The sequence below is a fragment of the Phoxinus phoxinus genome (genome assembly GCF_949152265.1).
Source record: "Phoxinus phoxinus genome assembly, chromosome: 2".
NCBI classification, from domain to species: Eukaryota; Metazoa; Chordata; class Actinopteri; order Cypriniformes; family Leuciscidae; genus Phoxinus; species Phoxinus phoxinus.
The window spans coordinates 18,911,128-18,937,457 of record NC_136877.1 but is presented as its reverse complement, the minus strand read 5'-3'; the positions used below and the strand labels follow the sequence as shown (position 1 = coordinate 18,937,457).

The 26,330-nt window shown below is 38.0% G+C and overlaps 2 protein-coding genes across 2 annotated transcripts in view; one reads left to right on the top strand and one right to left on the bottom strand.

Moving 5' to 3' along the window:
- The window catches only part of rell1 (RELT like 1), a 33,463-nt gene that overhangs the window by 2,402 nt on the left and 4,731 nt on the right, over positions 1-26,330 (top strand). The window contains exons 2-5 of the mRNA XM_079604257.1: positions 9,568-9,768; positions 15,490-15,564; positions 18,361-18,412; positions 25,080-25,325. Of these exons, the coding sequence (XP_079460383.1) occupies positions 9,568-9,768; positions 15,490-15,564; positions 18,361-18,412; positions 25,080-25,325 (574 nt within the window). The remainder of the gene's footprint in view (positions 1-9,567; positions 9,769-15,489; positions 15,565-18,360; positions 18,413-25,079; positions 25,326-26,330) is intronic.
- On the bottom strand, positions 1,805-6,986 carry LOC306989430 (uncharacterized protein). The gene is made up of 2 exons (XM_079595159.1): positions 6,969-6,986; positions 1,805-6,891 (listed from the first exon to the last, which is right to left on the bottom strand). The coding sequence occupies exon 2, from the start codon at positions 6,152-6,154 to the stop codon at positions 5,240-5,242; it is 915 nt and encodes a 304-aa protein (XP_079451285.1). The 5' UTR covers positions 6,155-6,891; positions 6,969-6,986; the 3' UTR covers positions 1,805-5,239.

The window sequence follows — 26,330 nt, the reverse complement described above, 5'->3', positions numbered from 1 at the left end:
AGCAGCAGCTGTTGTCTAAAAGGACAGCGTCCCTGCCTTGTTTATTAGGCCTACTCAATTTGATGAACAGCAGTCACATGTTTGGATTGCTAATTGGAAGCTACCAGTCTGAAATCTGTCTTTCATTTAAACTGTACTCAGCCTGAATGTCATTGTGTAGTTTGCGCAGATATTGAAATGAGATTGCGATTGGAGCAAACAACTTTGACGTCATGTCTTATCTGCCCATTTTAGTGCTCCGTTAAGCAATCCTGGAACGAAAAAGGATTGTTTAGTTGGAATGCCTTCCTACAACTTACTCGAATGGCACATAGTCATTCAGTTCTCAGAGTGTTTTTTTTTTACTGCACTTGTGACCTTCTATTACTGAGATTCTCTTCCATTGTTTTGTTAAGCCTGGATGCAGAAGTGGGCTGTGACTGTACTGCGTAGCTTGAGATGTTTGTTCACGCGTATGTGAGTCACGTCAGATCCCTGTCTTGCTAGTCATTCTGTCTGTTCAGAACTGCTCTGGCATTGAGCCAGCTTAACAAGATGGATGGTCACTTCCTACGCACCCAAACTTGCTGTATTATCATCTGTGTACTAGGCTTACTAGACCTTATTATAGGGATGGGCGTCTCAAGTAATTTTGTAGTCAAGTACTATAATCTATAATGTAAAAAAGGGGGTTATCAATTACTTGAAAATAAAAATGTAAGTTTAAGGGACAGTCCAATCAGGATAAGCAGTACACATAGTGCATATTAAATAGTGCCAACAGAAGCTCAAAAACGCTTGCTCGACACACTTCACAACTATATTAGCGCCAGCACCAACGCACGATAGCGTTCTGTTTTGTATAAGCATATGCTGCTGCTATGTCTTCTGCTGCTTTAAATGCTCAAGCTTTTTAAAGACAGGTGGGTTCTGATTGGCTGTCAATGTTTTTGTCATTCATCTGCTGGAAAAATAGTTCTGAAAGGGATTCCAACAATATTGTTCCTCTCTTTTATTATCGTTATAGTTGTGGTGTGGGCATCTCTATTCTGAAAGAACGATTATTAGAACTTTACAGTTATAGATAACCATTCATTAATAGATGTGTATACGTAGATTCCACATTCGACTAATACAGACACTTATTTGCACTCCCGCCATCTTGGAACGGTCAGTGTGTCGTCACTCACAGTAAGGATCAAGAGATTAAAATTTTCGAAGAAATGGTATCACAGTTCACATGTGAGAATGTGTTAGTTTGTGTTTTTGTAATAACTCACTATTACAGGTTTTTACTATGGTAACTTTTTAATGTTGTGTTAGCTGTCGCCTTCGTCTTGTAGCCTATTATGTCAGTTTAGCAAAATAGTCTGCTGAAGTATATTGCAGATATAGATATTCATACATGCGTCAAACTACAGTTGCAGACGCTCAGTCAACTTGCCCTTGGTTGTTCACGGACCGGATTTGACCGTTCCAATATGGCGGGCGGCTTGTATATGGACGGCAGCCCATAGAAACAACCACTAATGAGGCATCTATGTGCGTGTATTTAAATGCTATGTAGGAAGACACATTTTGGCCATATTCCAGGATGACAATGTCAAGATTCATTAGGCTCAAACTGTGAAAAAAGTATTGGGAGGGAGCATGAAGAATTATTTTCACACATGAATTGGCACCCCTGAGTCCAGACCTTAAATTCATTAAAAGTCTTTGGTGCTCGATTAGACTTTACAGAGTGCATTCATTCACGATTTGAGCCTGATGAATCTAGACATTCATTGTCATCCTGGAATATGGCCATGTTGTTTCTTCCTACATGGTTCAATTCAATTCAATTCAAGTTTATTTGTATAGCGCTTTTCACAATACACATTGTTTCAAAGCAGCTTTACAGAAAATGCATTTCAAAAATATACATACAAAAATACAGTTAGTTAATCATGAAATTTAGGGCATAACATATCGCCGGCGTTGGGTCGTCTCTTCACAGGCGTCGAGTCGTCTCATCACAGGCGTTGGGGCATCTGAAGTCTCCATGAGAGGCTGGATACTAACTGGAGCTGACAAACTCTATTTGAGTTATCTCGGGACAGGCGTCCCGAGATAACAACAAAAAAGGCAGATGGGAAATAATTAGCGTAGCTGCTGTTCTTAATACGAATGCATTTGATCTGATTTAACTGTAGTATAAAAGGTATGAGATGCATCATGTGAATGCTTGGCTAAAGAGATGCGTCTTTAATCTAGTTTTAAACTGGGAGACTGAGTCTGAGCCTCGGACAGTATCAGGAAGGCTATTCCAGAGTTTAGGAGCTAGATGTGAAAACGCCCTCCCTCCTTTAGTGGACTTAGATATCCTAGGTACGACCAGAAGCCTCGAATTTAGCGATCTTAAAGAGCGCGATGGAATATATGGCGATAGAAGATCTCTTAAATATACAGGAGCTAAACCATTTAGGGCTTTATAGGTCAGTAACAATACTTTGTAATTGATACGGAACTTAATAGGTAACCAGTGTAGAGATGATAAAATTGGTGTTATATGATCATATTTTCTTGACCTAGTAAGAACTCTAGCAGCTGCATTTTGGACTAACTGTAGCTTGTTTATTGAGGATGCAGGACAACCAGCTAATAGAGCATTACAGTAATCTAGTCTCGAGGTCATGAATGCATGAACTAACTTTTCTGCATCAGAAACTGATAGCATATTACGTAGCTTAGCAATGTTTCTAAGGTGGAAAAAGGCTGTTCTTGTGACATTTGAAATATGATTTTCAAAAGACAAGTTGCGGTCTAGTATAACACCCAGGTCTTTTACTGTAGAGGATAAAGTAACAGGACGTCCATCTAGATTAAGGTTGTATTGTAAGAGGTTTTGTGGGCAGTTTTTTGGACCAATCAGTAATACCTCCGTTTTATCTGAATTTAATAGAAGAAAATTACACGTCATCCAATATTTTATATCTTTAACACACTCTGTCATTTTAGATAATTTAGTGTTATCATCTGGTCTAGATGAAATATATAATTGAGTGTCATCGGCATAACAGTGGAAACTTATTCCATGTTTTCTTATAATATTACCAAGTGGCAGCATATAAATTGAGAATAGCAGGGGGCCTAATACAGATCCCTGTGGCACTCCATAATTTACTGATGTTATCTTTGATTTTTCCCCATTTAAATGGACAAAATGGTAACGGTCTGATAGGTACGATCTAAACCAGCTTAATGCCTGTCCCTGAACACCAGTGTAATTTTGAAGTCGATCTAAGAGTATTTTATGATCTATAGTGTCAAACGCAGCACTAAGATCGAGTAAAACTAGTATTGAGATACAGCCTTGGTCAGAAGCTAAAAGTAAATCATTTGTAATTTTAACCAGCGCAGTTTCTGTGCTATGATGTGGCCTGAATCCTGACTGAAACTTTTCATAGATATCGTTTTCTTGCAAGAAAGAGCACAATTGAGCGGACACAACTTTTTCTAGTATTTTAGACATAAATGGAAGATTTGAAATGGGTCTGTAATTTGCTAGGTTATTTGGATCTAATTGTGGTTTCTTAATAAGAGGTTTTATAACTGCCAGCTTGAATGTTTTTGGAACATGTCCTAAAGATAGAGACGAGTTAATAATATTGAGTAGAGGCTCTTCCACTACAGGTAACACTTCTTTCAGTAGTTTAGTGGGTATTGGATCTAATAAACATGTTGTTGGTTTAGATGCAGTTATAAGTTTATTTAGCTCTTCCTGTCCTATAGTTGTAAAGCGCTGTAGTTGTTCTTGAGGGGCGATAATTGAGGCTGAATCATAAGACGCTGTCAAAGATTGTACATTTACAATTGTGTTTCTGATGCTTTCTATTTTCTCAGTGAAGAAATTCATGAAATCATTACTATTAAAATGTAACGGAATATTTTGTTCAGGTGATGTCTGTTTATTTGTTAATCTAGCCACGGTGTTAAATAAAAACCTTGGATTGTTTTGGTTATTTTCTATTAGTTTGCGTAGATGCTCAGACCTGGCTGCTTTTAGAGCCTTTTTATAACGTGACATACTGTCTTTCCACGCGATTCTAAAGACCTCTAAATTAGTTTGTTTCCATTTGCGCTCTAAGTTACGAGTTTCTCTCTTGATAACATGCGTAGCACTGTTGTACCATGGTGCTTTAGTTTTCTCTCTAACCTTTTTTAATCTAACTGGTGCAACAGTTTCTAATGTACTAGAGAAAATGGTGCTCATACTGCTAGTCATTTCCTCTAGTTCCTCTGTTTGTTTGGGTTCACTGAGGAGCGGAGATAGATCAGGTAAGCTATTCAAGAATCTATCTATAGTAGTTGGAAGGATTGTTCTGCCTGGTCGATAACGTGGAGCAACATGACACATTTCAGCCGTACGTAGTATGCAAGTTACCATGTAATGATCAGTGATATCATCACTTTGCGGTATAATATCTATATCGGTTGGATCGGTTCCATATGATATAATTAAATCTAGAGTATGATTAAGACGATGAGTGGGACCACTAACGTTTTGCTTGACCCCAAAGGAGTTTAATAAATCTGTAAACGCAGCTCCTAACGCATCATTTGTGTTATCAACGTGTATGTTGAAATCTCCAACAATTATTGCCTTATCGGCATTGACCAATAGATCTGAGAGAAAATCTGCAAACTCTTTTAGGAAATCAGCGTAAGGCCCTGGCGGTCTATATACGGTAGCCAAGGCTAGAGATAATAGGGATTTCTTTCTTACATCTAGGAGCGTAACATTTAGAACAAGTACTTCAAACGAATTAAACCTGTGGCCTGTTTTCTGAGTAACATTAAGAATATCTCTATAGATTGTTGCAACACCGCCGCCACGACCAATCAGACGGGGCTCATGCTTATAACCGTATCCTGGTGGAGTGGACTCATTAAGACCGAAATAATCATTTGGTTTAAGCCAGGTTTCAGTAAGGCAGAGTACATCAAAGCTATTATCAGTGACCATTTCATTTACAATAACCGCCTTAGGTGTAAGCGATCTAATGTTTAGAAGACCTAGCTTTAGAAATTGTTTTTGTTCACTAATATTGAGATTTTCTGGTTTAATCACAATTAGATTTTTCTTAGATCCTGCAGTAGATTTATTGTTTGGCCTCACTAAACGAGGAATAGACACAGTTTCTATATAGTGTTCTACACTGGTACTTATATCAATTAATTTGGGACAGCAAAGAATGTGATTTGGACTTTGACTTACTAGTCATATGGTGTGTAACGTCTTGGAGATGTTGTCCGACAGAACAGCCGCTCCGATTCTGCTGGGGTGCAGGCCATCAGCACGGTAGAGCCTAGGTCGCTCCCAAAACAGATTCCAATTATTTACAAAGAGCAGTCTCTGTTCATTACACCATGACATCAACCATTCATTTAGTGCAAACAATCTACTGAACCTTTCTTGTCCTTGTCGGTACGTGGGAAGCGGTCCAGACACGACGATCTTTGCTTCAGGCGATGTTCTGCGTACCGTCTCGATCAGGCTCCTGTAGTCCCTCTTCAGAACCTCCGTCTGCCGCAGCCTGATGTCGTTCACCCCCGCGTGCAGCACGACAGCTCCGACGCGCTCGTCACCGTTCAGGATCTCGGGGACCTGCGCAGCGACATCGAGAACACGAGCACCAGGAAAGCAGTGAGTGCGCACCATACCTTTACCTGAGGTAGCGCGGACATGCCGGACCATGGAACTGCCGATGATCACAGCGTCGTCGCGTTCCGTCTCGCGAAGAGGGGAGAAGCGGTTCCGGGTGGAGATCTCGAAGACCGGGAGGGGCGGAGAGGTCCTTGCTCTGGTCCTGGCTCGTGTCTTCCGCTGTGGCATCATCCAGGGTCCATGGTGCTGTGTCGGTGTCGGGGTAAACGAAACCAGGGGTGCTCGGGTCCTGTGCAGAGAAATACACGGAGTAGAGGAGGCCGGAGTCGAAAAGTTACTAACCACTGACTTGTGAGCATCGGCGCGTGATGCTTCAAGCGCTGATCGTCGGTCTCGCAGCTCGGCCTGCCTCCCCAGCAGATCACGGATCTGCTTCTCCACGGACTCCAGCTCCAACCGCACCGAATGCAGCTCAAACGTGTCCTCACCTGCACTCAGAGGTAGACACATATCCGATGTATTCGCCATTATGACAGATGAACAATAAATTAGCAGTGATGCTACCAATATCACTACTAATTTAGGACTGAAATCATGGATAGAACCCGTATCCTTCCAGTGATTCGAGTGTAAATAAGACGGTCGATAGGCGAGACCACGCGTGCAAATGCTAGCGGGCTAACTTAACGTTAGAGATAGTAACGGAAGTTCGGAATATTGGATATAACCAGCGATATCAAAGCAATCCGATTGTTTTTTATAGAGAGTAACGTTAGTATCGGAGATATGTTCACATGCTCACAAACTAACAGTTAAGCAATTCGAAACACAAACTCCAAACACAACCAAAGCGGTTCGAACACAGACACAAACTTCAAAAACAAACAAGTGATTCGAAGCACAAGCACAAACTTCAACACAAACAGAGCGATTTCAGTGATTCAAGTGTAAATAATACGGTCGATAGGCGAGGCCACGCGTGCAATGCTAGCGGGCTATCGTTAGAGATAGTAACGGAAGTTCGGAAAGTTGGATATAACTAGCGATATCAAAGCAATCCGATTGTTTTTTATAGAGAGTAGTATCGGAGATATGTTCACACGCTCACAAACTAACGTTAACAGTTAAGCGATTCGAACACAAACTCCAAACACAACCAAAGCGGTTCGACCACAGACACAAACTTCAAACACAACAAGCGATTCGAAGCACAAGCACAAACACAAACTTCAAACACAACAAGCGATTCGAAGCACAAACACAAACTTCAAACACAACAAGCAATTCGAAGCACAAGCACAAACACAAACTTCAAACACAACAAGCGATTCGAAGCACAAACACAAACTCCAACACAAACAGAACATGGTTGTGAAATGAAAAGCTACACACTCCATTAGTTAGGGTTAGAAGAACTGTTGCCAATATAACATGCTAGAAACGTGTACACTTGTGTCTAAAAACATATCACCTCTTACCAGCAGACAAAGGCATAGCCTAAGTCAAGTAGTCGATTATTGTGTACGTTCCTTCCTTAGTGCATTGTATTGTAGGCCTCTGCGGTCTGTAAATGTAGCAAGTCCAAGCATCAGTGCATGTGATATGCAGACATGCAGTAACGGACATTACAATTGGCTCTTTGTCTGCATATGTGCTTGGCACATAGCTTGTTGGGGGTCAGAGTTCAGTCCCAGAGACTGAGCAGGGATGAACAGGAATGCCCAAAATATACAGTTTTTATAACCCTTTGACCTCTGGTGTTCAAGACATGCTTGAATAAAGAGATATTTGTGTAGCGTTCGATTTGACAGATAAGAGAGTGTTGGGTGAAAGACAGGTGTTGGTGTGCGTAGCCGTAGCGTATTGATTATTATTTTCCTGCTTTTATGAATTTATGAAGGTTACAGACTGAGAAAGAAACCTGTTTGCGGATCCTCGGAAACTGAGGGAGTTGTTTTGAGAAGGGAAATTAATTTTGTATGGGATCATTATATCTGAAGTCAACAACTGATATTCTTCTCAAGAACTACTGACAGACTCTAGGAACAAACACCTTTTCCCAGACACTTGTGATTAAAATCTACATTACTGCCAGTTTCGGAACCTGTTATGAATTTTTTTGCTAATGAAAAAAAAAGAGGAATTTCTGAAGAAAATGAATGATATGGTGCTAGTGCGATGTTGGAGATTGTTTAGCCTATATACTGCATGGTTGCAAAGGTGTTCCCATTGGTTTTATCACATGGTTCCTTGGTAAATTTGTGGTATTTTTTTAAATCCCCTGGAGTAAAATGTAAATTCCTCGGTACATGGAAATACAAAAATATAAATGTACCGGATAATCATGGTATCAGAGTACCATGATATTTATTCGGCAATACGTAAAGGGTTATGAGTAAAATGTGTAGAGAGTGATGAAAAGAGTGTAACTGTACAGTGGAAATTTACAGGGATTACTGATCCCCTGAGTCACTCGCCGCAGGGTACCATGCCAGTGTCTGTCCTCTGTGCTGTTCTCCGAGGTCATTCTTTCTCTCTGCAGCGGTTGCTTTCACTCATTATTGCCCTTTCTGTCATTCTCTATGCATTTGACTGACCAAACACTTGGCCTGTTTCATTTTGAGCTGTGTAATGTGTTTTTCTGTCTGTGCAGACACTAGCTCTCAGCACTTATTCAATAAGCTGAGCTAACTCTGCTGTTAGTGTTAGCTCTCCTCTATGGCAGACGTTTCAGAGTATAGTAACTGAATCAAGTTATGATTTAATCTAGAAATGTATATCAACTAAATTGTCGATTAGTTGGGTCGAAACAATCAATCAAATCACGCCAAAAGAACTCTTTAGCTACTCCCACACTGTGAATGACGTAGAGTAATTTTGTGTAGGCCTATATAAATCTATGTGAAAAATACTTCTGGAAGCGAGGCGGTGGAAAAAGAGGGTGCGCAGTTTTCAACTCCTCTCGACTGCAAAGCGGTTAAATCCAGTCCAAGACACCTAGATGCTATAAGGGGGAGGGACATTCTCATTCTTGTCAGCATGTTTTTGGACAAAAATTTGTATACACCCTTGAGTGCAAGATGAGTAGGCTAATCATTATATTTGGTTTATTTTGCCAGAGAACAGAAAGAGTGTAAATTTGGTCAACTTTAAGGGGCACATTAGTTTATAAAAATTAACAAAGATGTCCACAAAGCCCCAAAAACTGTTTTAGTGGGGTGTTGTAATGTCTTTGAACTCGAAATATAAAATCCATCTAATTTTACTAATCTCTGTCAGTTTGTACCATATAGAACTTTTGGTTTATGTATAATTAATGCATTAGAATTTTTTTTTTTTTTGGATGAACCACCGTTAATGGGTTTTTATATTGAAAAATGAAATGCACATTGCTGGTACACATACTGTAAGGCTGTCTTTCAATGTTGACAGTTTTAACCTAAGACATATGCATTTGGATTAATAGAAATTAAACACCACTGCGTGTTGTTCAGAGACAGACAACAATTCTGCTCTGTATGCTCTTTATATGTAATATTTTTGTTGGAAAAATTAGGAGAAGCAGACAATATTGTCTAAACATATTAACTTCTTATTTATTGAATAAGAATTAAATATGAACAGGGGCATTTTTGCCCTGATATCTTGAATTTTAAGGCCATTCTAATTGCATTCTAAACAGGCTCCATTACGCAGTAAGTTGTTGCCCTGCTTCATGTTCGTCACCAATCAACTGTATGAATTGTAAGATGAATTGTAAGGTCTGGGGTGGGTGTAATGTATTAATAATTTTAACGCATCATAACGCCATTACTAATTAATTAAATTAACACGTTAAATCAACAGCCCTAATAGTTATATGCAGTATAAGGAATATTTTTATTATATATATATAGCGTTACCAAACTTTTTTTTATTAATTGATTGTCTCCTCTCTTCAGCTGGCAAGGGTGATGGGAACTCGGGTAACCCAGAGTATATTGCCTTTGTTCTGGTGCCTTTCTTCTTTCTGGTGGGGCTTCTGGGAGTCCTCATCTGCCACATCCTGAAGAGGAAGGGCTACCGCTGTACAACTGAGTCAGAAGATGACGAAGAGCTGAAGAAAGAGGAGGTTGAAGAGGATAAAGATCCAGAAAAAGGAGGTTAGTGTTTTGTTGAAATTTGGTTAATATTGTGCATAAATTGACCATGTTTCTTAAAATGGCTGAAGATGGTCAAACTTCCTCCAAAATAAATGGCACCTCATCATGGGCCAGTGAAATTACAGGAAGGAGTTTGTGAAATCAGGGATCTTAAAATGAACATTGGAGTAGCAGCTGTTTATTTTTTCTGTTAATTTTCTGTTAAGTTGCTTGCTGAAGTCAGATGGTTTGTTTGTTGAAATGATTCGAAAGCTGTATGGTGTATAAGCAGGAGATTGAAATGAAAATGAAGACTGAAGAAGTAAATATTTTAAAACTACTTTCCTCTCAGCAATCAGTTGAAGGACCGTTTTAAGTGGATGCGTGACCTCATTCCATGGTGTTTCAAGTGCTTGTGGGATGGCGGACTTAAGCTAAGGTTTATATTCAGCCCACTTGAAAGCAAATCAGTTTTTTCTTGTTTTCAGACATTCTTTGCTTTGGAAGAGAGGTGAAGAAATGTCATGGAAAAGAAAAACCATAGCCCCTTCTGTTAAGCCTCTTTTAACACTCACTCTCATCTTATTTTATCTCATAAAAAAAATGTCTTCTCATTATTTTGACATGTCTTTGATTAAGTATTCACAGTAATCGGTTTTAGTACCGTCAATTTTAGATTGGAGAACAGCCAATACTTAATACTCCACTCCATCGTGTTTCTTCTTCATCCTAGAGAGTTTTTCCGTGCCACAAGCCACCGTCGTCTTACTGATGGCATTTAGCCTTTATTTTCTAAAGCTGCTTTGAAACAATGTGTTGTGAAAAGTGCTCCACAAACTAGATTTTAATTTTTTAAAGAAAATGTGAGTAACCGCCAATGGGATTGCTGTATGGTTAAGCCAAGGTGTTGTCAAGTCACCTTATTTATATAGCGCTTTCAACAATACAGATAGTTTCAAAGCAGGAAAATACTGCAACAAAGTAGAAGAAAATAGTTTCATAGTCCAGCTTAAGTAAGTTCGTTGATGGTTCACTTTTGTTGTAAAAAAGTTATTAATTTAGTTAATTTATCTATAAAGCCACAATGGAGAAAACAGTGATGTCATCGTTCAGTTCTCATATAATTGGTGTCTGTCAATGCAGGCAGATCAATAATATTGTTGAATATTAAGTGTCCCCATCTAAGCAAGCTAAAAGGCGACAGTGGCAAGGAACCAAAACTGCATCAGGTGACCGAATGGAGATAAACCTTGGGAGAAACCAGGCTCAGTTGTGGTGCCAATTCTCCTCTTGCCATCGAACAAACATTGTATGATTATGATTCAGGCAGAATTATAGGTCATAAATCAGATCGTAACATTCAGAATATTATCCAGTTCCATCTGGTTGAAGATCGGAGTCACGCCGGTATGGAGACGGGTTTGTTGAGGATCAGTGCCGATGGCTGTCGTGTCAATGAGGCCTTCACAGGGGAGAGTCTAGTTGTATACATATACCGTTTGATTGCGACTTGTACATTTGTTACTTACTGGCTTAGGTCAAAAGAGTCCATCCCATGTCTCTATAATATACTGGGGGTATACAATTCCTGAAAACTGTCTTACCTTTAGGATAACCTCTCCTAACTTCAAACCTTTTTGAAAGCCAATCGTAAAAATCATACTACAATAGCTTTGTTCGAGAATGACGTTATATTTATTAATAGTATAACACCGTGTCCTAACTACACGCGACGTGTGATAAAAGGTAGCCTATCTTTTCCATGTTAATCAGAGGTTTGGTCCTAACCAGCCGCGCCGATTCTATTTTAGAAACGGTTTCTATTTTTATGCGACGTCGCGCTGGAACAACAAACACAAAGTGTGGCTATGATAATCTCAGGCACTGTTTATGTGCTTTATTTAACGTTAAAAGCATGTAATGTGACTTTGAATATCATTTAGTGCTCCAGCTTTGTAGCTGTAAAAGCAACAAGATAATTCACCTCATATCTTGAAATGAAACAACTGGAAACAAGAACGTTCAAACTGTGAAGAAACGAGTGTATTATTTGACAAAGATTGTTTTAGTAACTCAGTATGTATTTGAATAATGTTTAAATGGTGTAATATTTGTGAATTTGATTATGTAGCTACTTTCATTTTCTTGCGAGTGCCGTCAGGATTACTCTCTGGTGCTGTGCACTTGCCGCGAGACTCCGCCCACACGCTGTTGTGATTGGCTGTGGGTTTTGATTGATTTGCACGCATCTCGCAGTCGCGTCACGTCTAGTGTGGACAGACAAATTATTTGTCGCTGGATTTTATCGCATCGCGTCTGGTTAGGACACAGTGTAAGGTGAAGAGCAGTGATGTTTGATGGTGGAGAGACTTTTGGAAGATCCAGATAATGTGCTGTGCTTTGATGACAAAATACTTGTAAATAATTACTCCCACGACATGCAATATTACAGTTAGAACACAAACTGCGACCAACATTACAGTAGCCTTTATGAGTCGTCAAAGAACAGATACAGTACCCTAAACACCAGATACCGCAAACACATTTTGGGCAACTCTTGCCCACTCTCTGTCTTTGTCTTTGTGAGTGAGCGAAGGTTAAAACTTACCGAATAGAAGAGATTTGACCTTTTCTACTGAGCTTATCAAAACTTTTATACTTGCTGCCCTAAAAATTAAAAGCATGCCGATGTTGCTTCTCCATTTTAATCTTCCGTTTACCTCACAGCAGCAGCTTGCGCGTATTTGGTCGAACTCAATGGAGAGAGTTAGAATAGAATAGAATAGAATAGAATAGAATAGAATAGAATAGAATAGAATAGAATAGAATAGAATAGAATAATTCTTTATTGTCCATCTGGGTGGAAATTTTCCTTTGGCTCACCAAACGTACAAGACAAATAAACATACAAACAACGTCTCAAACATAATAAGGAAATATTTCTGGATAAATAGAAAAAAGATACAATGTAAAATATCATAATGAGAATAAATATACTTAAATACATTAAGGTAACAGCTCATTTGTTGTTGTCACTTGATTTGATTAAGGATGCTAATGGCATTTGGAATAAAATAAATTTTTAGCAAATTTAGGAAATTTCTAGACATAAGATCTGATTTTGTAAGATATTAAGATAAGAATCCTAAATCAAGTTAAGATTTGCTTCTGTAATACGACGTTCTGAAAAATCCTAAATTTACTTCATTTCATTTATTTATTTAAGGACAGTGCACATTAATTCACATTTCTGTAAATGTGCCAGTGTTAGCCAGCAGGCTAATTTTCAACTGTAGTCCATTGGCAAGATGTTATAACTAGGCACATAATGGCTATAAAAAAAAAAACATTAAATCACACAGCAATTATACAACAATAAAATATAATGCAATAGCACTGGCTCAATTAAAACATAAAGTCATAAAACATATAACCATACAGCCAGTACAGCCAGGCAGACATGCAGTACATTACGTATTATGAGAGGTGTTCACACCATGTGCCATACCTTAAGTTAAGAAGTTAAGATAGAAAGTGTCTGTAATACACCCCCTGGTTCCTAGAAATGGATTGGGTCACTTTAGTGTCTGAGATGTATTATTATTATTATATATATTTTTTTGATAGGTCCAGATTTTGAACGCATCAAAAAGTAGCCGCACATATATTCAACAACAAGATGCTCAATTTGAGGTGCCATTCCTGTTCATAGCGCAGGCAAGTGCAGTGTGAGGTGTGCACTAGTACTATATATAGTACATGTCGTCCTGCCAAAGATACGCCACACATGCTAGAGAACAAAGTTTTTTTTTTTAACAACTATAGGAAGAGAATTTGACACACCTTGTAGTAAATAACAGGGCTGGCCTCAGTAATTCAAATTGTATTGATTTCCATGTTCACCTTTCTTACATTTATTGTTTGTAACCAGTTTTTGTTTTTGTGTTGTTTAAAACTATGTCTGCTTACGTACATTGCTGTGGTGGAGTTTTAGCCCCAGGAAACTGGCCCACATTCTCTTCTTATCAACTGATCCACACATTTAAGCTAAAGGATCAACAATGTTATTTTTCAAATTTTATATGGTTTTTAAATGCATTTATTTTTTAATGCAAGTCTCTATGTATGGTTTGCATGCTTTTCTAAGAATGTTCACGTGGCATTGTCTGAATTCTAGGAAACTTAAGTGTGTGGGCTTGTTCAACCTGACACAATCTCTCTCTTTGTCTTTTTGTTTGTCTTCAAATCTTTGGATCCACCCAGACCGATAATAAAGGGACAAATATAAATGTCTAGTGCTCAAGTGTTATTTAGTATTATTTATGAAATGTATTAATGTCAAATTGGCTTTTATTTATATTTAAAAAAAAATGTTTGTCATTTATGTGCTTTTGTCATTTTTATTCCTGTTTGTTTGAATATTTCTTTATAGCTTTGATTTATCTTTATTTTCATTTCAAGGCAACATTTACAATTTTAATTTCGCTCTTTGTTGTTCACCTTGTAATTATGATTATATATATATATATATATATATATATATATATATATATATATATATATTTCAATGAACAGAAATTTGTTTTATAATTTTTTCATTTAACATTAGTTAACTACATTAGTTAATATAATCTCTGCTTTGTCTAGAATCTTTTTATTTTATTTTACCTACAATACATTTCCTCTTGAATGTTTTTTTTTTTTTTTTTCAGAATATCTTTGTTAAAAGATATTAAGAGTAATTAGAGCCACTCACCAATTTCCCATGAGCCTCTGCACTCATCAGGATCTGTGGGCCCAGTGATTTGATTTAATTTGTGGATGGATTTACAGTAACTCTGTAAATTGGCTCTGATTAGAAAGAAACTGAAACGTGGCTTTGGGGTGATCATTGTGGGTGAAATTTTGCCTTTTTTGTTGGAAGTAAAGTAAACTTGGAAGTAAACTTGGACTGACCCTATAGGTATTTTAGCATTTTGTATGGACGTTATTTAGCTGTAGATTAATGCATGCAAATCAAAAACTATCAAAAGCAGATTAGTAGTCATAAACTTTATATGACTCCAGAAAGACATATTTCTCTGTCTGATTCCCAGCTGTGAAATGATCCAACACAGGAAGTGTGTCCTGTCGAGCAGGGGTCCATGGCTTCAGGAAGGACGTGGGTGGTGTGTGTGTGTTTCTGTAAGCGGTAGTTTTGCATAAACTCCCAGCCATCTCCAGATGCCTTTATGAAGCCTTTCACTGAAGTCAACAAACCATATTTATAGTTAGTTTTGTAAATGTTAGTGTTTTCTGCTATCATAAGCAAGTCCTTTGTAGTCCTACTGTGTCAGCAAAGATAATGTTTCATACCACCTGCATATTGAATGTGATGAAATAACAAACACTAATATCAGTTGGCTTGTGATGACAGTTGAGACAAATGCTGTTAAACCAGCACACTTTCTCTGGATGTTTTGTCTCCTCTGTTGTTGCATTTCTGTTTTGGTTTTCTGTGTGTTTTTTGAAAAATAAACATCACTTATACCTTAATCGTCACTTTACTAATGTTTCTAACAAAGGCAAGTTGACTAATTTTCAGTAGAACAAATTGTTATTCTATTTTTAACTGTTTCTCTCTCTCTCTCTCTCTCTCTCTCTCTCTCTCTCTCTCTCTCTCTCTCTCTCTCTCTCTCTCTCTCTCTCTCTCTCTCTCTCTCTCTCTCTCTCTCTCTCTCTCTCTCTCTCTCTCTCTCTCAGATATGAATGACACCTTCAGTGAAGCCAACGCTGACACGGTGGGCCAAATTGTTAACTACATCATGAAAAATGAAGGTAAGGTGAATGAATGTGAGGCTAAAGATGAGTTTAGACATCACACTACTTGCTAATGATTAGTACAGGGCGCAAGGCCTCTCAGAACTGATAACGTCTTTGTGGGATTGTATGCACCGAGGGAAATATGAGATGTGATAACCAGCCAGTCACATTGATCGTGATGCAGCATTGATTGTGACGGAGCATTAACAATTCTCAGCTGACCTCAGAACAGTGAATCAACATGAGTTCACACCAGACAACATGTTCTCCAATGAGTGTCTCTCCAGGCTGATTCAAATACCTTCAGCGGTTTCAAAAAAATTCTGTCGTCGTTTACTACTAACAAGTTGTTTCAACCGTGTATGCATTTCTTTCTTCCTCTGAACACAAAAGAAGATATTTTGAAAAATGTCAGTAACCAAACAGTTGATGGACCCCATTGACTTGCATAGTATTTTTTTCCTGCTGTGGAAGTCAATGGGGTCCATACACTGGCTGGTTACTGACATTTTTCAAAATATCTCCCTTTGTGTTCAGAAGAAGAAATAAATTCATACAGGTTTGAAACAACTCGAGGGTAAGTAAATGATGACAGATATTAAAATATAGCATTCTGTGCAGAATTAAAATGGTTCCGATATGATTTGTCGTCTGCGCCGACTCGATCATATGATCTGCTCTGTGCTGTCCTGTCTCTGGACCGGATCAGACTGTGTGTGCGCTGCGGCGGTTCGCGTGACACAAGCGTGAAACCAGACTTCATTCGCCCCAATGGAAAGCATATTTACACTGTCTGAATCGTTCCCTATCCTCTATATAGTGCACTATGTGCCATTCTCCATGTAGAAATTAGTAAATGTGTGAATAAGTGACCAATTTTAGCTTCATCTAGACCAGGGGTAGGCAAGTTCGGTCCTAGAGAGCCGCTGTCCTGCAGAGTTTTGCTCCAACACTGAAAAAAACCTCACCTGGCTATAGCCTTAGTAATCCTGAAGACATTGATTAGCTTGTTCAGGTGTGTTTGATTAGGGTTAGAACTAAATTCTGCAGGACAGCGGCTCTCTAGGACCGAACTTGCCTGATCTAGACTCTATAGTGTAGGGGGCAGGAACGTTTTAGATTCTTGAGAGCATTTGATTGGATAGAAAATCTGATGCTGAGTGATGTCATCAAAATAATTTATCCATATTGGCCAAAGAGAGACTGTGAATTTTTGTTTTTATCTTTTGATTGTGAATTTTGTCATTTTGGAGCACACTAGCTTATAGATAACAGTATAGCTTACATATTCGTACTAAAAACTAAAAACTTGATTTCATGGTGACTTTAAAGCTCTTATTGATGTTTGCAGTAAGATGTTGGTTATTTTCGTCAGTTACGGCTCGTTAAATCTAGCATTCTGCCCGCTTCAACTATAACACAGAGATAAAGTAGTGCGTAAGATTACATTTATTTGAAAGAGAGAGAGAGAGAGACAGAGCGATGAGAGATGTGTGTGAATTACCTGGTGTCTGTTTAGCATCTCTCTCTATTAAAGGGATAGTTCACCCAAAACCGTTATTCCTGTCATTAACTACTCGCCCTCATGTCTTTCCAAACACATAAGATATTCATTCATCTTCGGAACACAAATTAAGATATTTTTGATGAAATCCGAGAGCTTTCCTCCCCTCCATTGAGAGCAACGTAATTTACGCATTCAAGGTCCAGAACATTAGGAAAGATATTATTAAAGTCATCATGTCCTAAATTGTATGAAGCAAGGCGAGTCCTTTGTTTGCACAAAAAACTATATTTACCACTTTATTTACGAAAATATTGACCTGCAATCCACCACGCGTGTTGTGGTGACTCAAGAATACAGAGGTAAACTTTGTTTTTTTGCGCAAACAAAGCACTCTTCTCGCTTCATACAATTGAGGTTAAACCACTGGAGTCACATGATGACTTTAATGATGTCTTTCCTATCGTTCTGGACCTTGAATGTGTAAATTGCGTTGTTCACAATGGAAGGACAGAAAGCTCTCAGATTTCATCAAAAATATGTTCATTTGTGTTCCGAAGATAAACGGAAGTCTTTCAGTTTTCAAGGAAATGTCAGTTGTGCATGAAATGGAAAGTCTAATAGCGGAACTGTAGTCTATTTAGACCCCTTTAGAAAAACATCAGTAGTCAAATCCATGGTTACTCCTGATCACCAGCATTTCAAAACGTTTCATTTCCCTCAGTGTGTGACGTATGAGCATTACTCCTTATATCTTGTTTGTGTGTTTATCTTTCATATTTCACCATCTCCACAGGTGTCACAATGCATGATGGCAGCACAGAAACATCTTTTCAGAAACATCTTTTCAGAAACATCTAGTGGAAGAACACAATTCATGTAGCTGCAAACTAACTTATAAAAATGGATAAGGTGCTCTTCTGTGTAAATGGAAGGAACTGAAAGTTTCGTGAAATGAAAGGCACTTTCACTGCCAGTGGTTGCACAATTCAAGTGCCACCCTATGAAAATGACATTTAGTGTGGCATCTCCTTACTGTCTTCCTCTGTTGCATTAATAAGATGCCTGTTCAGCTATGAAATGTGATTTAACACTAATACTTGTAATGCGTGCATTGATGGCCTGAAGCTACCCTGTGTCCAGTGCGATTATGTCCTGGATAGCAGTTTCATCAGAAGGCAGTCAGCTGCTTGCATTAGTCTGAAGAATCCAGTCAAGCAAATGGTTCAGCATCTGAGACTGCAGACTCTTCCCTGTGCGAGTTTAAGAAGTCATTTAATAAACTCTCTCTCATTCTCTTTCACCAGCCAACTCCGATGCACTCCAAGCCATGGTTCAGGACAGTATGGACTCAGAGGGGTGAGTCCTCCTTTATCTTTCTTATACTTCTTATTTGTGTCTTCTGTAATGGTGTTCTGAACTAGTAGTTGTGATAATCTTATGTACATCTGCAGTTTTAATTTAGTTCATAATTTGCACAGATGGTGTTTTGAATTTGTTTCAAAATCAAATCATATGCTTACATACTCATTGCCCCAACCCCCAACACACACGTTTGTTTCACTGAATTAGACTTCCGTTGATTTTACATATCAAGTTAATGGTATAAAGCAGGGGTCGGCAAGTAACTTTGGCCGCGGGCCAATATTTTTTTTATCCAGTAGATGGCGGGCCAGCTACATGGAATAGGCCTATTCGTTACGTTGAAATTACAAAATATAATGCACACAAACGTGTCCCTAGTAGCCTACTTGATATACAACCATAATCGATGAGCATAATCGGTTTTGATGAAAAAAAAAAAAAAAAAAAAAAACTCTACGAATGTAGATTAGAACCCAGAACCTTTTACACACTTGACGAAAGTTCTACCACTGGACCATGTAAGCACACGAGAAAATGCCGCGGATACATCTAATTAAAGATAAATTAAACCCCTTGTACTATTTAAATCGATTGTTGGACATGTTATTGTACATATATCTGATTTAGCATTGTATTACCAATGGACTGTACCAATACAGTCCAACTTTTGAACTTTATTCCTTTTTTTTTATTATTATTTATTCGGGACACACATAGGCTAACGTTACACACCTAGGTTTAAGGAGGTCTGCGTGGGACTGTTTTTTTCCGTTCCACTCCCACAAGGTTCTATTCAGCAATCGCTTAAAATACACTTTGTGTTCACCTGCTTTAAAAATTTAGATCTCGTTTTCAGAATCTCAAAAACAAGTCGTTTTTCATTTTTTTATTTTTGGTTTTAATTTGGGGGGAAAAAAACGATTGAACGAATGATACAAGGCAGTGATGCGCGGGTCAATGTATAAACAACCCGCACCCGACCGACGTTTTCAACTAACCCGCCCGCAACTCAGACCGCAAACAAAAGAAAGAAAATATTGTACCCGACCCGCTTCCTGGCCCGCATATTGGGCCATAGACGTAGGAACTAGGGGTGCGCATTTTTCTGAATGCTGTGTTTTGTAATAAAGGCTTGATTTATTCATTTATTTCGTTTCATTTTCTTAACAATTAAGATGCTGCATGTGTTTATCCAGTCTAATCGACGTGTGCGTCTCTCCTCCGAATTTCCCAATAAAAATCCCGCCCCCTCTCAGCAAATAGGCTACATAAAACTGACATTACTGAGCTATATGCGTTTAAAAGTAGCCTATTAAAATGGCACAATGGCATTGCTCAGTTCAACGTTTTGGGAAATCGGGCATTTTGTCCCGCGTCAGCTCTTATTCAAAAGTTAATAACGCGCTCAACATTCAAATAAGGATTTCCCTCTTTCATCTCTATCTGCAGACTGAGCTCGTGCGTCATCCTCGCGCCAGTTATTCAGACAATAAAGTGTATAGGCCTATGTATTTCATAGAAAATTGTGTCTAGTACTATATAAATTACAAAGGTTTAATGGCATCTTTATTTCAAACGACCCGACCGACCGCAACCCGAATATCATTAAAAATATTTTTGGATGACTCGTAACCGCGGGTGACCGCAGGCACTCGCTCATTTTGGATCAACCCGCGCATCACTGATACACGGGGCCTATTTGTAAAAACCGTTATAGTAAAAAAAAAAAAAAAAAAAACGGACTTCCAAAATAATCCGGCGGGCCAGAAAATATTGCTGGCGGGCCAGTTGTGGCCCGCGGGCCGCCTGTTGCCGACCCCTGGTATAAAGGATATCATCGCCTATCCCAACCTCTAAACCTACACACAGAAACATTGTGCAAAACTCTAGATTTAAATAAAAATATGTTTTGGGTGATTTATAAGGCTTTTTAAATAGTGAGGACCAGTAAAACTTTTATCCTTTTATGTTCAAACCGGAAACAAAGATGGAGAGACTCAAAAAGAAGTGACAACATGTGGACAACATTTCTGAATGGTTAGTTGATGAATTGATGTAGCTTATGTGTCGTTATCTTCTAGTCATTGATTAGCATTTTCTGACATTGTAATCTATCAATCGTGTTCCGGGGGCGGGTTTATGTAAATTTTAGGGTTGGTGATGTCACTAACCCGTGAGGAATGTCCTGTAGTCCCTACCAGCTGTTTGTTTAAAAAGAAAATATCTCCCTTTCTTTGAACTTTGAGCGTCGTCATTTTACAGTTATTTATGCGCAAACAGCAACACTACACACTAACTAAAGTTAAAAAAAGTTAAATCATAATCAACCACCCCTTTAAGTTTTCAACTAATATTTACATTTTATTTTATTTCACCTTTATTTAAATTAACTGAAATGTTTTAATAGTTTTAGTCTTGGCTAATGATATTAACCATTATTTAAACCTTGTTGTTGTAGTTTTTTAGTTAAAAGAGGGACCATAAAATACATTTTAATTATTTAATTCAATGTATCACTCATTTTATTATGCTGGTAAATTATTTTTTTTTAAAGCACAGTAGTATACTTGATCACATGATTCACTTTCACTAGCAAAACATTAATGCTTGTTTTCCAAGTGAACCACAGCTTACAAAACAAAAGGTGTTTTGTAAAGCAGTACCTCATCCCTCCAAAAGATGGCGCTGTCACTTCTCAAATAACGGCAGCAGCAAAACAGGACAGATTGGTGCTGAGAGATCGAGGTGGTTCGGTCTGTCTCATATGACACATTGTGGGGAAAATCACCATGAAGCAAAGAAGCATCAATCATTGACAGTGCTGCAAGCCAGAATAAGATCCAGGAAGGATCTTTCAAAATCACATATACAGAGGAGTCATGAAATATGAGTCTGGGTGGAGCAGTCTCCTCCCTGATATATAAAAGAAATCAGTTTTATCATGCTCTATTTTACCAGCATCATGACATCAGTTTATAGATTGTGACAGTTTATTACCTGGTACTATGACAACTATCTTCAAGATCATCTTTAATCTGATCACTGGATGAGATTAAAGATAAAAAATATTGTGAAATTTCACTTTTTCCCCTTACCTCAGCTATACTACACCATATTCCTGAAACATTTCAAAATACATGAGTGAAAGTTTATTCACCCTGAGATGTTGTATTTTATTTTATGTAATTCAAAGTCTTACACATCAATCCCTAGATTAAAGGGATCGTTCACTCATAACAAATGAATGTTCTGTCATCATATTCACTCTCATGTCATTCCAAACCTGTGTGGTTTCATTTCTGCAGTGGAACAAAAAAGGAGATAAATGTACTGGTTGCTTTCAAGTTTTAACTAGAGTTCAAAAAGACAAGGAAATTATTTTAAAAGTGGTCCCACTGTAAATGTGTACTTTAAGGCTTCTAGTTTTATATGATTGTCCTTGTTCACTGATCATCTTCCCCTCCGGTGAGCTTTTAACATAAAAAACATGATCAGTGAGAGAACCTGAATTAATCATTTCAATAGGTTCAACAATTCATTAAAAATTTATTTTATTTTATTTTTTAATACAGAATTTATTTTAAAATACTACTGCAATACTACAAATATTAAAATAAATTACTTGATACCTTTTATGGTCCTTTTTTATCCTTCTTGAGGCTTGGATATCCATTCGTTGTAATTACATTAAAAAGCTCAACCAGCATATTCTTCAAAATGTCTCCTTTCGTGTTCCATGGAAGAAAAAAAGTCATGTGGGTTTGGGAGAAACAGGAATGTGTGTAAATGATGACAGAATTCTCATTTTTGGGAATTCCTTTAATACATTATTTCCCCAAAATGTCCTCCTAATTTTGTGTGGTATATGGTATTTTTGAGTTGGTCTGAGCATTCATGTGAATACCAGATTTGGGTTGAACAATGAGGTCACTATGCTTAAGCAGCAGCTTGAATTTGCTTCCTCAAGTTGAGAATGAGACGGATATAAAGAAGAGCAGAGCATACGGAAGGTGATGGGTTTAGAGCAATGACAAAGGGGAAAAAAAGGAGAGGTGCTCCGAATGATCCAGGGCTTCCATGGGGGAGGAGTCGGGGGTGTGGCTTATGAGGGCAGGGGTGGAGTTTGCAGGATTGTTCTCAGTGGATATTAGGTCAATATTTTACTTCATTCAGACCAGCGCTCTTTTTCTTTACCATGCCATTGTATATCTCTGTACTGTTTTACCACACCCAGCACTGGCAGCTAGATGGTGTAGTTTCAACGTTTACCAGCAGGGGTTAACGGGACCATGGCAACCGGCAGAACCGTGACTCCCTAATGACTGCAATAATAGGACAGGACCATTTGTGTTTATAAATGATCAAACTGATCTTGCACTGTTTAGTTGTGGCTCTCCTTTGCCAAACACACCAAAAAATACATAGTGTAGCGTGTGTCTGCATGTGTGTCTCTTCCTCTTTCATGTTCCTCATAGCCCCTCTTGCAGGTGACAATTGAAGTATCTTTGTGCTGCTCTTCCTCTGCCTCTCGAGTGAGGCACGCGCGCGTATGCACACAGAGCAGAACAACATCCCGCAGTGTAATGAAGACAGATAAGAGAAGACCACTACATTTCCCTCTTAAGTTGGCAGAGTGGAAGGACAAAATAAATATAGGGAGAAAGGAGAGAGGAAAAGACAGATAAAGCAGCTGGGGAGAGAGTCTGCCTGTCTTAACAGTAACAGTTATGCTGCATTTCAGCTCAAATATAATAAATACCTGTGAAAGGTGAAGCTTTTTTCAGGGTTAAATGCTTTCTTCTATCCTGCTTTATTTTGTGGTTTATAGCTCAGCAAATACTGTATACTAAATATAAAAAATATTGTACTTATCTTAAAAAATGTGTGTGTATATATATATATATATACATACATACATACATACATACATGCATACATGCGTGTGTATATATATATATATATATATATATATATATATATATATATATATATATATATATATATACATACATACATACATACATGCATACATACATACACATACATACATGCGTATATACAGTAATGCTAGAAGACGGGGAGCCCAAAGAGTCTTAATTATGCTAACAGTCGAAGAAAAGCTTACTGCGGTCCTAAAAGAAATTGTGTGTCAGTATGTAGCTGAAAAAATAAATGAGGGGCTACACACAACCAGAGCCGTCATCCAGCTGAAGGCACTGGAAAACATACCCCCCAGCGATGCCCCTTATTTCTTATTTCGGCTACGTACTGACACACTTGCCTGTCAATTTCTTCGAAGCGGCCGCTTTGATCTTGCCCGGCACTTGCCCTCTGGGCATGGAATCAGGGAGAAACAGCTGTCTTTTCAGTGCTATGTGATCGGCTTAAGGAAAAAAAACATTCATATCCCCCGGATCAGATAGGTAATGTGGATCAAACACCTGTTTTCTGTCACTGTAAATAAAAAAAGGTGAGAGATCAGTCATTGTGAATGTGAAATCTACTGGAAATTAGAACTACATGTTATGTTTATGGTATGCATGTTTATGGATTTTAATATAAAATTAAAATATGCAATATTATTTTATTTGAGAATACATTTAATTTTCTTTATAAAAGACAAGACTTTGGTCCTCAAAAAGCCGCCTTTCAAAAGATACATCTTTGTAAAGTGGGTGTCGTCTTATAATCAGGGTAATCTTCTATTCGGAACAATTAATGATATGACAATACCGTACATGTCTGAAATGCCTACAATGAGTTGCGTAGAAGAACCATAATTTCCATCAAACCACTGTCACCGAGTAGGTTCAGTAAAGACAAAGAACAATATTTAGTACATGGTAATAAACTACATGTACCTAAATATGGTGTTATTTAAACTTTTACACTACAGATTTTTTAAAATGTTTTTGAAAGTCTCTTAAGGCTGCATTCATTTATTTGATTAAAAATCATCATTCATCACCATAATCACTCAAAAATGTTCACTCTCAACTACACTACCATTCAAAATTCAGTAAGGGTCAGTAAGATTTTTTAATTTTTTAAAGAAATTAATACTTTTATTCAGCAGGATGCTTTAAACACACCAAAAGTGACAGTAAAGAAATGTTCTTTTACAAGAGATTTTTAGATTTCTATTTCAATTAAAACTGTTCTTTTGAACATTATTCATATTAGAAAAAAAAGCATATTAAAATGATTTCTGAAGGATCAAAAATTAAGTAAATCTAGATGTGCCATCACAGAAATAAATGCTCATTTTAAAATGCATTAATAATGAATCAAAACATACCAACTGTGATGCATCTTTTATTGAGATTGTAAACAGATGCTATAAAAATATTGAATGATAATACTCATGAGTCATGATACAGGCATAAGCTAATAGCTCTTTGGCCAAGCCTAGACTATCTGTGTGTCCAAACAATAGCATAAATGGTTATTTTGTTTAAATAGTGTGTGAAAATGTGCATTATGCTATGATACACATTTCAAATATTAGTATGATTGGAGAAGGTCAAGTTAAGCACATTGTGGGCCACATTAACCAGCGCAGTGTTTTCTTTTGTACATAACACATTTTGGCAACTGTAACTAGGTCATCTTGGGCATTTCATGCAGTTAAGCTGATCTTTTTCTGTTCAATTTTCTACAGTGGCCCTGTGACGCCAACCTCTCCAAACACACCCAGCAGCCCAGAGAGTCCTGCTCTGCCAGGGTTGCCGCCCAGCACAGCCAAACACACCTGCAACCACCTGCACACCATCGGAGGAATGGGAGGACACAAGAATATCTGCCACCGCTGCAACCAGAAAAAATGGCCGCTGATGCGACGCTCGTCCAGCAAGAAACTGGAGAGACGCAGTCACATAGGAGAGGTCACCGTGCTGGCTGTGGGCAGGTGTGTTTTACATACAGAAACGCTGAGGGTGCTCCGGTCAGGGTTTTTGGGGTAGATTACCGATGACTGGAAACAGTATTGGCCTATACCGATCACCGAAATAACTAATACTACATGATAAATAGAAGGCTTTAAATAGACCCACTGGGGTTATTTAGCTATTCTTAACAACAATGTATTTTAAGTATAAAAAGAAGTGATGAGAAAGTATCATGAATTGACAACTCTTTTATTAGCAAACAACATATTCCATTCGATTAGTCAAGTCACCTTTATATAGCGCTTTTACAATGTAGATAGTTTCAGAACGGCTTTACAGTGATAAACGGATAATTTAAGGTAACGGAGATTGTTTTGGCTTCATAGCGGTTCTTGAATAAAGATATTTTCCAGCTAAAGTTAGTATTGATTGATTGATTGATTAGTTATTAAATTAGAGACCGCTAAGACGATATAGTTTTCTCTACACAGACTTTAAATGCGAACCTGTGAGAAACGCTGATGGCGCTCACATGCTTAAGAATTAATTCTATAGTTATGCGCATTTAAATATATGTGCGCAGGTTTGTAATTCCCTACAAACTAAGTCTTAACAAACTACTTGTCTGGCCTTAAAAAAATTTATACAGAATTTTATCACTTCGGGGTAGATACGCGAAACCAAAATTATCCCGGCAACGCTTTATCTGTAGAGTGGTAAAGGGATCCTTCACAGGGGAGAGACTAGTTGGCACTTCAGCACTGCGTTGAAGTACCAGCTGATTAGGAACAACTTAGTGCTTAGCAAATATAGCTTTTCTGTGAAATATGAAGAAAAAGAAACAGAACAGTCTTTATCAACAGAAGGCAATCAAATGTAAAACCACTGCATAGTCTTCACTGTATGAATTAAATATAGATTAATCCTAAGGGCCAGATTTACAGCATGCGCAAGCGCAAATCTTCTTTTGGCGTTAAACCACTGTCTGGATTTACTAAAGACACGCAGTGAAAAATTAGCGCTGA